We start from the raw sequence: 14,271 nt of genomic DNA on the forward strand, positions 1-14,271 counted from the left end.
AGTGCTAATCAAGTGTCCTATTTTAAAATGTATTTTATTTCAAGGTCGCAAATGTTTGCCAACTGTGTCAGTGGGTTTTCTGGACGTGGGAAATTTTTGTTCAAAATTCCTTTGTGACAAGAATAGCAATTTTGATGCGACAACCAAACCTCCCAGAACGAGTTGTGCAGCGTGAACTCAACAGAATTCAAACTGAATATTTTTGCTTCTAAAAGCTTAGCTCATTAGTTGTCGGCCAGAAAAATAAATCCTCCCAGCTGTTGCTGTGGAAACGCTGCAGAGTCTGTCTCCATGGTAACGTACCTGATGCCCCAGTGCCTTTGACATCACAGCAGCTGTTTGTCACCATAAATATTGTGACAAAAAAAGTCCAACTAAATGTTTCTTATTTTCATTTGATACAATTTAAAGTTTTTCAGGTTTACCTTGCACTTGATTCTTGCTAAATGACTTTCGTGCTTTAGTGGAAATTCAGGAATACAACCTCGGTCTTGTTTTCCATGCACTCTTTGGCCGACTGTGCTCCTGTTGCAACACCGTTGAAAAGTCACCAGAGGGCACCATAGAAAACCAATCCATAGAGCATGTATTTTGTATTGTTGTAATCTTTAATAATATTCTGGATCTGTTGTGCCTTTAAAATACATATTCAATAAATGTAATAGGAAAAATACTGTACAAAACAACAACGTATAGATTTATAGGTTTTATATATAAACATCTCTTGTAACCAATATATCATCTCTGTACGCGATTGGTTTGGTCTGCCACAAACGCGTCCGCCAACCCCCTGAAAAAATATCCTTTTACATTCGTGCCACCATCTTGTTGGCCAGACGGGCGGCGGCGCCGGCTACGCAGACACTATGGGGAGAGGGCTAAGGGGGGCTCTACCACGAGGGATCGAGGGTCAGGGGTCATGCTACGTTCAACACAAGCGGGAAAATTTAACATCGACAAAAAAATAATAATCAAAGGATGGGGGGGTAGGTGAAATCATGCTGGAATAAACACCAAGCGCCAATTGAAATGAGGGCGGTGAAAAATGGAGAAAGATTGCAAACGACGTTTTTTTTTTTTTGTGCACAGCGCAATGAAGAGAAGCGCTGTTGGCCAATCGAAATGGAGACCAGCTGGCGGTAAAAACATCAAAAGTAGAAGGTAAAAAAAAGTCGTCAGTAGGGACACATCCTCATCGTGATGGCTTTTACGCTGCGGGGGGAGGTGCATCAAAAACAATCAAGCCCCTTCCATCCTATTTTGTTTGATACGAGTTGAAAAGTCAGAGTTCATGAGCTTGTCAACTATGGTAACATTTCTGTTTTTCAGTATGCATTTCTGCCTAATGCCTACTACAACCTCTAATGCCAATTAAACACGAGCATGTCGTTTTGCATTGCTTATTAAAGAGAAACGTTAGGAGTGAGTTTCAGCCACACTGCTGCTTAAACTAATCGTTAAAAAAAATGGGTGCGATGCCAATGCTTTTGCATATTACTTTTTCATGGAAAGGTAACAGAAAATCTCCATGTCTTCCAGAAATTCATCAGCATCTTAATTTTTCATGGAAAGGTACCAGCAAATCTCCATGAGTCTTCCAGAAAATTATCAGGAGTTTTGCTGAAATATTATAACAATTATAATTTAGCACCACTCCTATTTATTTCCTGTGAATTTGAAGAATTTCCCATTTTAATTTTCCAGAAATTTACTAGACAATTTCAAGAAATAGATGGGTGATTTTCCAGAAGTTTAAAAGAATATTTAGTAGTAATACCTCAGGAAAAGAATGTCCAAATCTATCAACAATTTTCATAAAAGTTTTCTAGAAACTGTGTTTCAATAACTGGACTCAACGTTTTCAGAAAATATTCAACACATTTTCGAGAAATTTCTGAATCATGTCCAGAAATATGCCGGACCTTTTGCAGAAAATGAACAAAAGTTTTTTTTTGCAACCCTGACAGCAAACGTATAAAGAGCCTTCAAATATACTTTGGGGCGTTGTGTATGAACACTTACTGACACAGGCAGCATGGAAGGGGCTTGATACTGTGTGTGAGTCGAGGGGGGGGGTGATGACGACATAGTCCTTAAAGGGGCAGTGTGGCGGTGGGGTGCTGGGGGGGAGGGGCCGCTCACAGGGGGCCGTGCCGGGCCTGGTACTTGGCCACGATGTTCTTGCAGCGGCCGAGCTCCTTGCGCAGGTCAGCCACCTCCAGGCGCAGAGCGGCATTCTCCTTCTCCAGGAAGCCCGCCCGGATGGCGATCTGGTTTTCCTTCAGCCGCCGCGCATCCCTCGACCGTTTGGCCGCCACGTTGTTCTTTCTGCGCCGTGCCCAGTACTTGTCGTCCTGCACGGTGCCGCAAAACAAAACAGTGTTAGAAGAGGAGGGTTGAATTTAAAGGCTTTGTTTTAATTGAATTCATTTTGGAAGACTGCGAGAATTATTATTTTTTTGTCTGTGACCAAACATGCGTGCGTGTGCGTGCGTCATTCACCTTGAGGTCCTCGGGTATGAAGACCTTGCGGGCCTTCTTGATCATTGGCTGCGGCTTGAGCTCCTCGGGCGAGAACTTGTGCTTGCGCGGGTCAAAGACAGCTTGGCCCGGCACGCTGGACAGCGCCAGGTCGGCCGGGTCGGGCTCGTAGCTCAGCGCCACCTGGATGGACTCGGGGTCGATGGGGCTGGGGGTGTCGCGTGACCCTGAGGAACAAAGCACATCCGCGTCATTAATACCGTGCCACTATAGTCTCCATGGCAACAGGCCCCTTTGACTTCTGTGCCTATGTGTGCACTGGCTGATCAGCATTGACAAAAACTCCTTAGTGGCGCTAAAAACAGACGGTGTCAACAAGTCACCTCGGCCCTCCCCATTAGCTTAGAGGCTAACATGCTAAAAGCGTCAGAGTGGCCAGTTCACGAGGGTCCGACAGGAACTAGGTGACCATAACTGACATTTGAATCACCATGTTTATATTGTCACTGCAGTTGAGCTAGCAGGACGCAGCTCACGATAAGCTCGCGTGTACGCGCGGCCAAACTTTGACCCTAAACGCAAGCCGCTGAGCAACTTGTAGGGGACAAAGTGCGTGGGCTGTGCTAATCGCAGTTTGAGCGAGCCAGATTTTCTACGTCCTACTTCACGATGACGATGTTTAGTTTCAAAGCGAATAACGTCAAGATCAGTGGTTCTTAACCTTGTTGGAGGTACCGAACCCCACCAGTTTCATATGCACATTCACCAAATTCAAGACATAGATGTTTTTTAATGGTGCACACAACGAGCCATACATGAACATAACCTTGTTCAAAGAACAAAAACATGCATGAACTCGCAACAAACGACTGCAAATCAGTGTGACTTCTGCCGTTGCGAGACCAGTTCAGATAAGAGTCATCACGAATTTACACGACATTCAGGGGTGTTCGGACCTCCGCAGTATAGGCTCTGCCAAACCCCTGAGACCGACTCACCGAAACCAGGTTAAGAACCACTGGTCTAGACGATTTGATTGTGACTTTGTGCTTTTATTTTGTCAACATCCCAACGTCACGCTTTCAAGGGCACTTTGTTAAATTGCAGACAACATTGGATGATCCCTCCTGGGGAGACGCACGATTGCAAGCGGAAGCTTGCTGACGATCGATAACCCCATCTCATGAGTCGTCATGACGACCCTAACTAAAACATCAACCACCTCATTGTCAATACAAGCCACTGATACTTGGAAGAACAAAAAAAAAAAAAAGTAAGTGCTCAGCAGGAGTTGGCGCTATACTTCCCAGCTTTTATGTTGTGTTCATAATCCACTCATGGGTAAACAAACATATTTCGAAAAAGTTCTCTCTTAGCCACACTTATACATTCTATGTTAAACACAGCAGGGTGCTATTGTTGTTGTCAAGCCTAACCACCAAGCAGGAACAAGAGTTCACGTGACACACGCACGCACACATGCCTGAGTCCATGTGAGCCGGGACAAGCTGTGCTGGGCAAGGAAGGGGGGGGGGGGGGGTCATGAGAGCGGCTGAAAGAAAATGAGAGCGCATGAGAGGACGAGGTCGGGCCGCACATGCTGCTTGCATGTGTGTCGTGAGGACACATGTACCAGGGAGGCGGTGTGGCGTGCACGTGACACACACACGAGCACCTGGCGTTACTCGACCCCTTGCCGTGGAAATGCAACCCGCTGCCACTTCCCGTCACGTACCTGCACGGCGTGTGCCGACATATTTGGCCAGTAAAAAGTGGACTGGTCGCTAGGAAATGTCACGGTACAAGTCAACAACAAATGAGTGGTCGCCAGTCTTCACCTCACAAACTCAAGTGAAAACGATGTCAAGAACGTGTTGTCCGCGAGACAAGTAGTTTCAGGACAGCCTTGTGATGACTCTTGTCTTTATGGAATAGGAACAAAGTGGCAAAAGGCAGCCATTTTGAGCCATCCCGGGGTCAGCCATTTTGCCACTTGCAGTCCACCAAAAGACATCACAGTCGCTCAGGTAACGACCAATCACGGCTCAACTGTTTTGCAAAATATTTAATTGTCCGGAACATTTTGGACATGACGTCCCCTTTTATAGTCTTCAAACACAACTAATGAAAAAATTTCAATGATATTATTTTGTAAAGACGGCGTTCGTGTTGCCTAGCAACCAGGCGACACAAACCCACAAAGCATTGCGTTTTGATCCGTTCCTTTAGGAACAAGTTCAAATTCACGTGCGTCTGCATAAATTCCAAGATGTCTTCTGGAATCATCAAGCCGGATTTGGTGTTTTTTTGGAAGGAGGCCAGCTCTTTATGTAATTTAAATGTCCCAGTTGCTGTGGCAACAGCAGCAGTACAGCCTCGAATTCTTCCTCTCAATTAAATGATGTCATTCTGTGCGCATGTGTAAATGCAATCAAGTGAAAGTTGGATTTTTTTTTTTGTTTCATGTCCGCAACTTATCAAAATGTGGTCGGTCACATGCTGCTTGGGATCAACAACACTTCACAAGCCCAACAGCTGTCAATCAAACACGCAAGCACTTGCACACTTTTTTCCAGACCAAGACCGATACAAGTATTTACTCGGAGTACTTAGCAATCCCGAGTACCAATACCTTTAGATATATCAAAACCCTTTCTTTCGGAAGCAAACAATGTTTTGCTAATCTAGTCAAACTGCCAAGGTATAGCGCCAACTGCTGTCCAGGAGGATTCAATTTTCTTTGCCTTCAATATCAGTGGGTGGTATCAGCAGCATCCACAAGTATCTGATAGTGCACTGAGTATTGGCACCGTGCCCAAAAAAAAAAAGATCCGGCTTCCATCAAACGTGCCAGCAACCTATCGCAGCAAGTCCACGCATGTGTTTTGTGTGCCATTGTTACCTGTGGCATTAGGGCTTCGCAAACACGTCTGTTGCTGCGGTGGTGGGGGTGGCACGCCGCTGTGCACTGGGGTGGCGGCGTGGTTGCTCAGGTCCACCACCGAGGGGGCTGGCGCGGCCTGGGGGGGCGGGGCCACCTGCGGCTGCTGCTGCTGATGGTGATGGTTGCCGTGCGCAGTGTTGGCGGGAATCCCGTTCTCGGACAGAAACTCCTCCAGGTCCATGTACTCCAGCTGGAAGTTGTCGCCATCGTAGGGCAGCGTCTTGTCCCAAAGCGTTGGCCCGAGGAAGGCCGACTGCGGCGGGTTGGCGTCTCCGCTCTCATCCTCGAGCTTCTTCTCCTTGTCCTTGTCCTTGCCGAAACCTGCCGGACGGGAAAGCGGAGTTACCGGCTGGCGCTACGCAGGCGGCAAGACAATCGGTTACGCCGCTGACGAGTATATATTTGCCAAGCACGTTTTTCAAGTGGCAGGCGTGGAACAGGCTCTCAGCCAGCTCGTCTGCAAAATTAATCTCACGCACAACGACAAACACACGCCAGCGGTACCAATTTGAACAGGAAGTACACCATTTTGGTTTGCTTTCTTAGTAGTTTTTATATTATTGATGAGTGTGCATGTCGTAATATTGTTGCTGAATATTGCTGTCCGCCGACACAAAAGCAGACGCGGGCTAGTTTTCAAAGGAACCAGAACAATGTTTACTGCTTATGGCTTTGAGGACTTTGAGCAGCGGCTTTAAGGATTACAAATAATTTTGGAGGCATAATGAAGGCCTTTGTTGGATTTATGTTCTCCTGTGTGAATGTGTTGGTTTATCTTTTGTTGTGGAAAGATGTTCTTCTTAATTGTCGTTTTATTTTGGAGGTGATTTTGTTTTGTGGTCATGGAAGACTTCACTTCCTGTTCCGGGTTATGTAGCGAAAACTGTATACAAATCGCGATGTGCGAATATGTTCACCCTCCTGTGTTGCGGACAATAAAATAAACGGGCAAAGTAATCAACCAACCAAGTGTGTGCATTATTAAGAGAACATGGCCGAAGAAGAAGAAAACCCTTCGAGCTCAACAGGTTATGGGCCCAGGCGTGACACAACAGGAGGAAGATGGCAGAGGTTAGTGTTCAACGGAGACGAAAACGGTTACGAACTCTGGGAGACAAAGTTGCTAGGCCACATGCGGATAATTGGCCTAAAGGACACTATATTATCGGACACTAATCCAGATGCAGAGAAGAATGCTGAATGCTACGCTGAACTGATTCAGTTCCTTGATGATAAAAGCCTTTCACTGGTAATGAGAGATGCAACTGACGACGGAAGAAAAGCTTTAAAAATACTCCGAGACCACTACGATAGTAAAGGCAAACCTAGAATCATCGCACTGTACACAGAGCTAACGTCTTTACAAAAGAAACCTGAGGAGACAGTGATAGATTATGTTATCCGAGCTGAAAAAGCAGTGACCTCCCTAAGAAATGCAAAAGAAGTCATCAGTGATGGACTTATTATCGCTATGATTTTAAAGGGGCTTCCTGAAGCTTACAAGCCATTTGCTATTCACACAACTCAAAGCAGTGAAGATTTAACATTCACACAGTTCAAAAGCAACCTGCGAAGTTATGAGGAAACCGAGAAATTCGACAACAAAGTAAAAACAGATAATGTGATGAAGGTTAATTTAACCTCAATCGTCTGTCATGGATGTGGAAACCGAGGACATTTTGTAAAAGATTGTCGCCAAAAGGGAACACCTAAATGGTGTAGCTACCATAGAAGCTCGACACACAGTGATGAAACATGTAGAAGAAAAACCAAGTACACAGATGATGCAAAACTAACTGTAGAAAAACAAGAGGACAAGAAAGAAGAGCAGACTTTTGTATTTAAAGTTAGTCAAAGACTTCTGCCTAATGACATAATAAGAGAAGGACTAATGGTGGACTGTGGTGCTACTTCACACATCATTACGGAGAAGAACAAGTTCATAAAGTTTGATGAGACTTTTGATCCTGAGAAACACTACATGGAGCTTGCTGATGGATCCAGGACAAATAACGTCGCACTCAAGAGGGGAGATGCCAACGTCTCTCTACAGGACGTACAAGGACACTATACCACCATCACGTTGAGAGATGCTCTGTTCATCCCATCCTACCCTCAGAGCATATTTTCAGTGAAGGCAGCTACAACCTATGGAGCACAGGTGATCTTCAAGAAGGGACAGAGTGAACTGGTGAACAAAGATGGGACAGTCTTCTACATCGAAGAATACAACAGACTCTACTATTTGAAAACGGTAAATAATGAAACATCATTCAATGACATGATGTCCTGTGACACTGTTAATCTGACTTGTGATGTGAAAACATGGCATGAAATTTTAGGACATTGTAATGTTAGAGATGTGTTAAAGCTACCTGATGTTGTGAAGGGCATGAAAATCACAGGCAGTGACATGTTAGATTGTAATGTGTGCACAGAAGGGAAATTCACTAACGACAGAAACAGAAAAAGTGACCCAAAAGCGAGTGTGCCATTACAGTTGGTGCACACTGATCTAGCCGGCCCCATTGAACCAATTGGCCAAAGTGGTCACAAATATGCTATAATATTCACAGATGATTATTCAGGGGCAGTGTCAGTTTACTTTCTAAAACAGAAAAGTGACACCACAGAGGCCACAGCAAAGTTTCTAGCTGACTGTGCACCATATGGCAATGTTAAATGCATTAGATCTGACAATGGCACTGAATTCACAAGCAGTTCCTTCCAGTCTCTTTTAAGGGAAAAAGGTATAAAGCATGAGACATCTGCACCATATTCTCCTCATCAGAATGGCACAGCTGAGAGACAATGGAGAACTCTCTTTGAAATGGGGAGGTGTCTTTTACTAGAAAAGGGGCTGCCAAAAGAACTATGGCCTTATGCCATTCAAAATGCAGCACACACTCGCAACCGATGCTACAGTAACAGGACTAAAAGTACACCATATCAGATGTTAACAGGGAAAAGACCAGATCTCTCAAAACTATGGATATTTGGGTCAGACTGTTATGCATACATACATGATCACAAGAAACTTGATCCCAGATGTGGAAAAGGAATATTTGTGGGGTATAGTAAAAATAGCCCAGCATACCTGGTTTATTACCCCCACACCGGAAAAGTGTCAAAACACAGACTCGTGAGATTTATCAAAAAGAACACGGTTGAACAACAAACACAGACTGATGAATGTGACACAGAAATTCAGACTTATGAGCATGTAGTGCCTTCAAAGGAAAGTACAGAACAGCAAAATGAAAATGCAGCAGAGAATAGAACTCCTCGAGAGGAAGAAATCAACACAAATGAACCAAACCTTGACACAGAAAGAAATGAGGGTGATGATCAAAACCAAACTGAACGATACCCTAACAGAGAAAGAAAACCTCCTAAATATTTAGAGGATTACATATCTAACTGCAGAGTGCTAGATAATGTAAATTCTTTAAGTGTTGATTATTGTTACAGAGCAACATGTGGAATTCCCCAAACCTATAAAGAGGCACTGATGTCACCAGAGGCAACAAGGTGGAAACAGGCAATGACAGAAGAAATCAAATCTCTGAAAGAGAATGACACATTTGAACTGACTACTTTACCTACTGGTAGAAATACCATTGGAGGAAAATGGGTCTACGCCCTCAAAGAAAATGAACAAGGACAAATATTTAAAGCCAGGTTTGTAGCAAAAGGTTACAACCAAACACAAGGAATAGACTACCAAGAGACATTTGCACCAACAGCAAACATGACATCTGTACGAACCCTAATGCAAATATCAGTCCAGAATGATCTTATTATCCACCAAATGGATGTTAAAACTGCATATTTGCATGCTCCCATTGAGGAAGAAATATACATGGACCAACCAGAAGGTTTTGAGCAAACAGAGTCAGGAGAAAATTTGGTGTACAAATTAAAGAAATCCCTTTACGGGTTAAAACAATCAGGGAGAAATTGGTACAAACTCTTGAATGACTACCTTGAACAAAATGACTTTGAAAGAAACCTTTCTGATCACTGTGTATACAGGAAAGACATTGACCATGAAACTCTGCTGGTTATCATCTGGGTAGATGACTTGATCATTGCGGCTAGCAATATTAACATGTTGAACATATTCAAAGAAACAATGAGGTCAAAGTTTAACATGAAAGACCTGGGGAAAATATCCAGTTTTCTTGGTATCCAGTTTATACAAAAAGGGGCTGAAATCAGGATGAGTCAGAAGAGGTACATTCAAAGAATGTTGGAACGTTTTGGGATGTCAGAATGTAAACCCAGATCCACACCGTGTGAATTAAAAACTGACACTACTATATGTAGAGGAAGTGATACAAATGGGACAGTTAACCCAAGGGAGTATAGAGAAATAGTGGGCAGTCTGATATATGCCATGACGTGTACGAGACCAGATATAAGCTGGGTTGTTAGCAGACTATCTCAAACACTAGCTCAACCCACGAGAGAGGACTTAGTAACAGCAAAACAAGTCCTCAGATACCTAAAAGGTACAAATGATTTTGAACTGATCTTTAAGAAAAGCAGTGAGGATCTAGATCTAATTGCTTACAGTGACTCTGACTGGGCATCCTCTGTAAAAGATAGACGCAGTACAACAGGGTACTGTTTTGCACTTACTAAAGAGGGACCAGTAATATCCTGGAAGTCAAAGAAACAGCCTACAGTGGCACTCTCGACATGTGAAGCCGAATACATTGGTCTTGCAACCACTACTCAAGAATGCATGTACTTAATCCAACTGTTAAACGGGATGGACAGAAAAAGGTACACGTGTGTCAAACTGTTTGGGGACAACCAAGGGGCCATTGCTTTGAGTAAAAATCCAGTGAACCGACAGAGGTCGAAACACATTGATGTGAAGTATCACTTCATTCGGGAAGCGTTGAATGAAGGAAAAATCCACACTGAATACTGTCCATCAGAAGAAATGGCTGCAGACATACTAACAAAACCAGTTACAAAAGTGAGACTCAAAAAGTTTCAAAAATGGTTCTTTGGAAATGCACAAGATGCTATGGGTTAACAGCATGAGAACAAGGGGGGGTGTTGGATTTATGTTCTCCTGTGTGAATGTGTTGGTTTATCTTTTGTTGTGGAAAGATGTTCTTCTTAATTGTCGTTTTATTTTGGAGGTGATTTTGTTTTGTGGTCATGGAAGACTTCACTTCCTGTTCCGGGTTATGTAGCGAAAACTGTATACAAATCGCGATGTGCGAATATGTTCACCCTCCTGTGTTGCGGACAATAAAATAAACGGGCAAAGTAATCAACCAACCAAGTGTGTGCATTATTAAGAGAACATGGCCGAAGAAGAAGAAAACCCTTCGAGCTCAACAGCCTTCCTTCATTTGGCCACAACACATTGAGGAGGTTTTTTTTCTCCAGGCTTAGCAAATAGAAATGCTAATTGTTAGCTTAATTCTCAGTTAATTATCTTACGTGCGAGGACGCAGCAGGAATTTTCCAAAGACAGCTGCCAATTTCATTTGCTTTATTACAAGAAGTACGTAACACAATGGCACCGACATGTTCAACAGGTTTATCATTCGAATGATCACGGAGGTGTGGCTCTTCCTAGAAACCAAAGTCAGTTGTTACGTTCAGAACCCCCCAAAAATCCTAAATGATGTCATAGGAGTAAAAGCGTGAAGTCCTATTTTTAGCGAGGATATGTTCCTCAGCTGTGATATGGAAGCATAAAAACATATTTTTATAGCATCAAACAGAAATTGGAGAAGATTTGCTGGTGAGAGGGTGAAATTCTGAAGTGATATTAAATCCAACCAAGTGGCACAAAGTGGTACTACACCACATCCACACAGACTATTGCCAAATAATGACCGTGCTTTCATGCTGGGCATATCTGGATATATTTTCCATTTAGTTTAAAATAAAGAGTAAAAAAGCTGTTCGACAAAAAAATGCTGAGAATAAAGCCCGTTATGGAACATTGTCTTTAATAAATCCTTTCCTATCTGATTTCCGTGGGGAATCTTAGATTTGATCTGCGTGGCAAATATTGAACATATAAGCAGCACCTTCTTGTCTATTTCCTCTCCTGTCGTTATCAAACGCAATCTCTGACTTGAATAAATCAGAACACTAACAGAAGAAATTGATATAAAAAAAAGCTTTTCCTATAAAACAAAAAGGAGTTTAATCTTTTTTTTTTCCTTAGGATTAGAGTGCAAGGCGCCCCCTATGGGTGACACGGGTAATCTACGTAATCTCCATTAACACGAACGCCCTAACAGGTTGGAGACGCAACTTCCCCTAAAAGAGATAGCAATGCACCTGCGGACAAAAATCTTTTTCGTCCAACTAATCTGCACAAATCGGCTCACGACGGCCAAGCCAGCAGGAATTGTCATGTTCTGCTCGTCCTTGCACCAAATAAATACATTTGTGGGTTTATCTTTCTCCCCGTCAAAGCTAAAAAAAAAAAAAAAAAAGTGTAAAAAAAAAAAAGGTCGCCGAGAAATTCAATCGCGTACCTTCTTCGTGGTGGAAGGGCAGCTTGAGCGGGTTCTCCAGCAGCGACTTGAGCACGCCGTGAGTCGGCGGCAGGAAAGCTGCGTTGACGGGTAGAGGTCTGCTGGCCATTTTCTCCAGGGGGCTTCGAAATCCCGCTGCTGGCTCAGACTGGGGCGGCCCGGGGCGACTCGCGGACGATGGAAAGGAGCTCAGGCGGCAGGCGGGCTGGCTGGGGTGCTGGCGTCGAGGCAAGCTGGCAGGCAGGCGGCGGCGGCGGACTGGAGGTGGAGGGCGGAGGCTGCTCGGCTTTGACAGGCGGAGGGAGGGAGGAGGCAAGGAAGGAAGGGAGGAGGGAGCAAATAAATTAAACTATGCTAAGCTAAAATATGCTAGGCTAAGATAGGCTAGGCTAGGCTGCGCTCCCGCCCCTTCTGTCTCGCCCTGCACACGGCGTGCATGTGCTGAAACAGCTCACGTCACAGCATTGGAGACCGGGACCGGTGGCGACACCTTCGGAGGACGTGGGAAAACAAAAAGCTGCTTTCAGTCACAAACGAAAATGGCGTGAATTAATTTTCACAAATATGCATTCCTCATTCATTTGTTCGAAATGGATGAAATAGCGGAAGGCTTTGAAATGGTTGTCACCATAAATGGAAGGCCCAAACGCTGCCAGAATCACTGACCTACATTTGTCACTGACTAAAGTTTGCTCCATAACATTGTGTTAATTTATTCTCATGGTTTTTCTTGGCTGCATTTCATCCTGTGGATATTCGTCCGCCTACATGTGTTGTGATGTTGATCTAATCTGCCAAAGGCTTTTACAATCAAATAAAACTTCCACTACCTGCAATCTTATGAGGTCAACGAGCATCCTCGTACGCGGACAACTGAGTGCACTTGCAGGATATGGAAGAACTGCTCAAATGTTTCAAATTTTGATTGAAAGCTAAGACTTGTTTGTGTTGCCACCTCATCTGTGCTGCCTCACACCACCGATGGTTGAAAAAAAGTGAGAAAACATGCATACATTTGCATTTTTCTGCAGGCTTCAACTTTTGAATGAAGATGATGGCAATAATGCTGAAGTACTGACATAGCAAACGATGTGAAAATCCATGGCAAAGAACCACATGGTTAGCGAAGTTTAGCTTGGCGCCTTGAGGCTTATGATGAGACACATGACAAAAACAAAGCTGTTTGTGTGGGACCCTTCATCCGCTGATGAGCTTGAATCTGTCACGCCTCCTCCTTCTCGGGAGCCATAACAATACAACAAGTCAACGCACACACACACGCATGCACACAAAACATTTAAGTGAAGCATACTTTTTTCAAAAGGTCCAACATTTAAATTGTTATGCAAATAATCCTGATAGTACTGTTGTTGTTTTTTAAAGTTGTCTGAAATGAAGATTCCACTTCAAATTGCGCTTTATAGGCTGCGCATCACCACACCAATAATCTGTCCCCGGGTAACCCTTGGGCCAAAAAGTCCTACAAGGTGCCACTGTTATGCAACGCTCTACAATTCCAGCCACTCAGTCGCTCTCCTGCGACCAGTCCCGAGTGGCAAAGCTGCAACAGGCGGTTCCATTTAGCTGGCACCTCGTGATGGGCTCCCAGAGATCCAATCTTCATCAAAGGGGATAAATGTTTGTTCAAATGAAGCGTGTGGTTAGATAAATAGGCGTGTTGATGTTGTGAAACCACAGACAAAACATTTTCCATTTAACAATCTGAATGTCCAAGCTACCTTTAGCATAAGTCTGCTAGCTTGATGCTAAGGCATTGTGCAAAACGCCATAGGGGGGCTAAGGGAAATTAGCATGGAAGTGCGTGTGTGAGGGCGGCGCCCCGCCAGACGCGCACACACATGGAGTCACATGCGGTGAGTGCTGGGCGACACGTTTGCAAACACATGTCGACCGACCAGTCTCCCGCTGCGCTTCCTCTGCCGACAACAAAAGCCGTGCCTGTCATCTGAGGACACAGCGCTTGTGGGAGTATTTGGATTTGGCTTTTTTATTTATTTATTCTGACTTGAGAGCGCTGGAAGATTTGAAGTTGATTTGAATGATTTTCATGTTGATGACATCATAATGGTGTTTACACTAACACTTTTTATATTATAAAAATGTATATATTAATATTATTGGCGCTGTTTTTTTTTATGTCACCGCTATTACATTTACATACATTTAAATACAGTTTAATTAAAGGTGCAACGATTAATTGAAGGTTAGTTTTTATAATGTGACCTCATAACATGACATTGATGTGACTTTTAAGCTTGATATCGTAAGATGACAGCGTGGCAAACAGGCCCCTTTTCCCGCAAG

General features: G+C 43.8%; 1 protein-coding gene across 1 annotated transcript; it reads right to left on the minus strand.

The window, feature by feature from the left end:
• Positions 1-587: 587 nt before the first annotated feature.
• Positions 588-12,339, minus strand: hlfa (HLF transcription factor, PAR bZIP family member a). Its single transcript, XM_061302460.1, has 4 exons — positions 11,947-12,339; positions 5,384-5,746; positions 2,503-2,708; positions 588-2,354 (listed from the first exon to the last, which is right to left on the minus strand). The coding sequence occupies exons 1-4, from the start codon at positions 12,053-12,055 to the stop codon at positions 2,139-2,141; spliced, it is 894 nt and encodes a 297-aa protein (XP_061158444.1). The 5' UTR covers positions 12,056-12,339; the 3' UTR covers positions 588-2,138.
• Positions 12,340-14,271: the final 1,932 nt, after the last annotated feature.

Source organism: Syngnathus typhle, linkage group LG17 (genome assembly GCF_033458585.1).
Source record: "Syngnathus typhle isolate RoL2023-S1 ecotype Sweden linkage group LG17, RoL_Styp_1.0, whole genome shotgun sequence".
NCBI lineage: Eukaryota > Metazoa > Chordata > Actinopteri > Syngnathiformes > Syngnathidae > Syngnathus > Syngnathus typhle.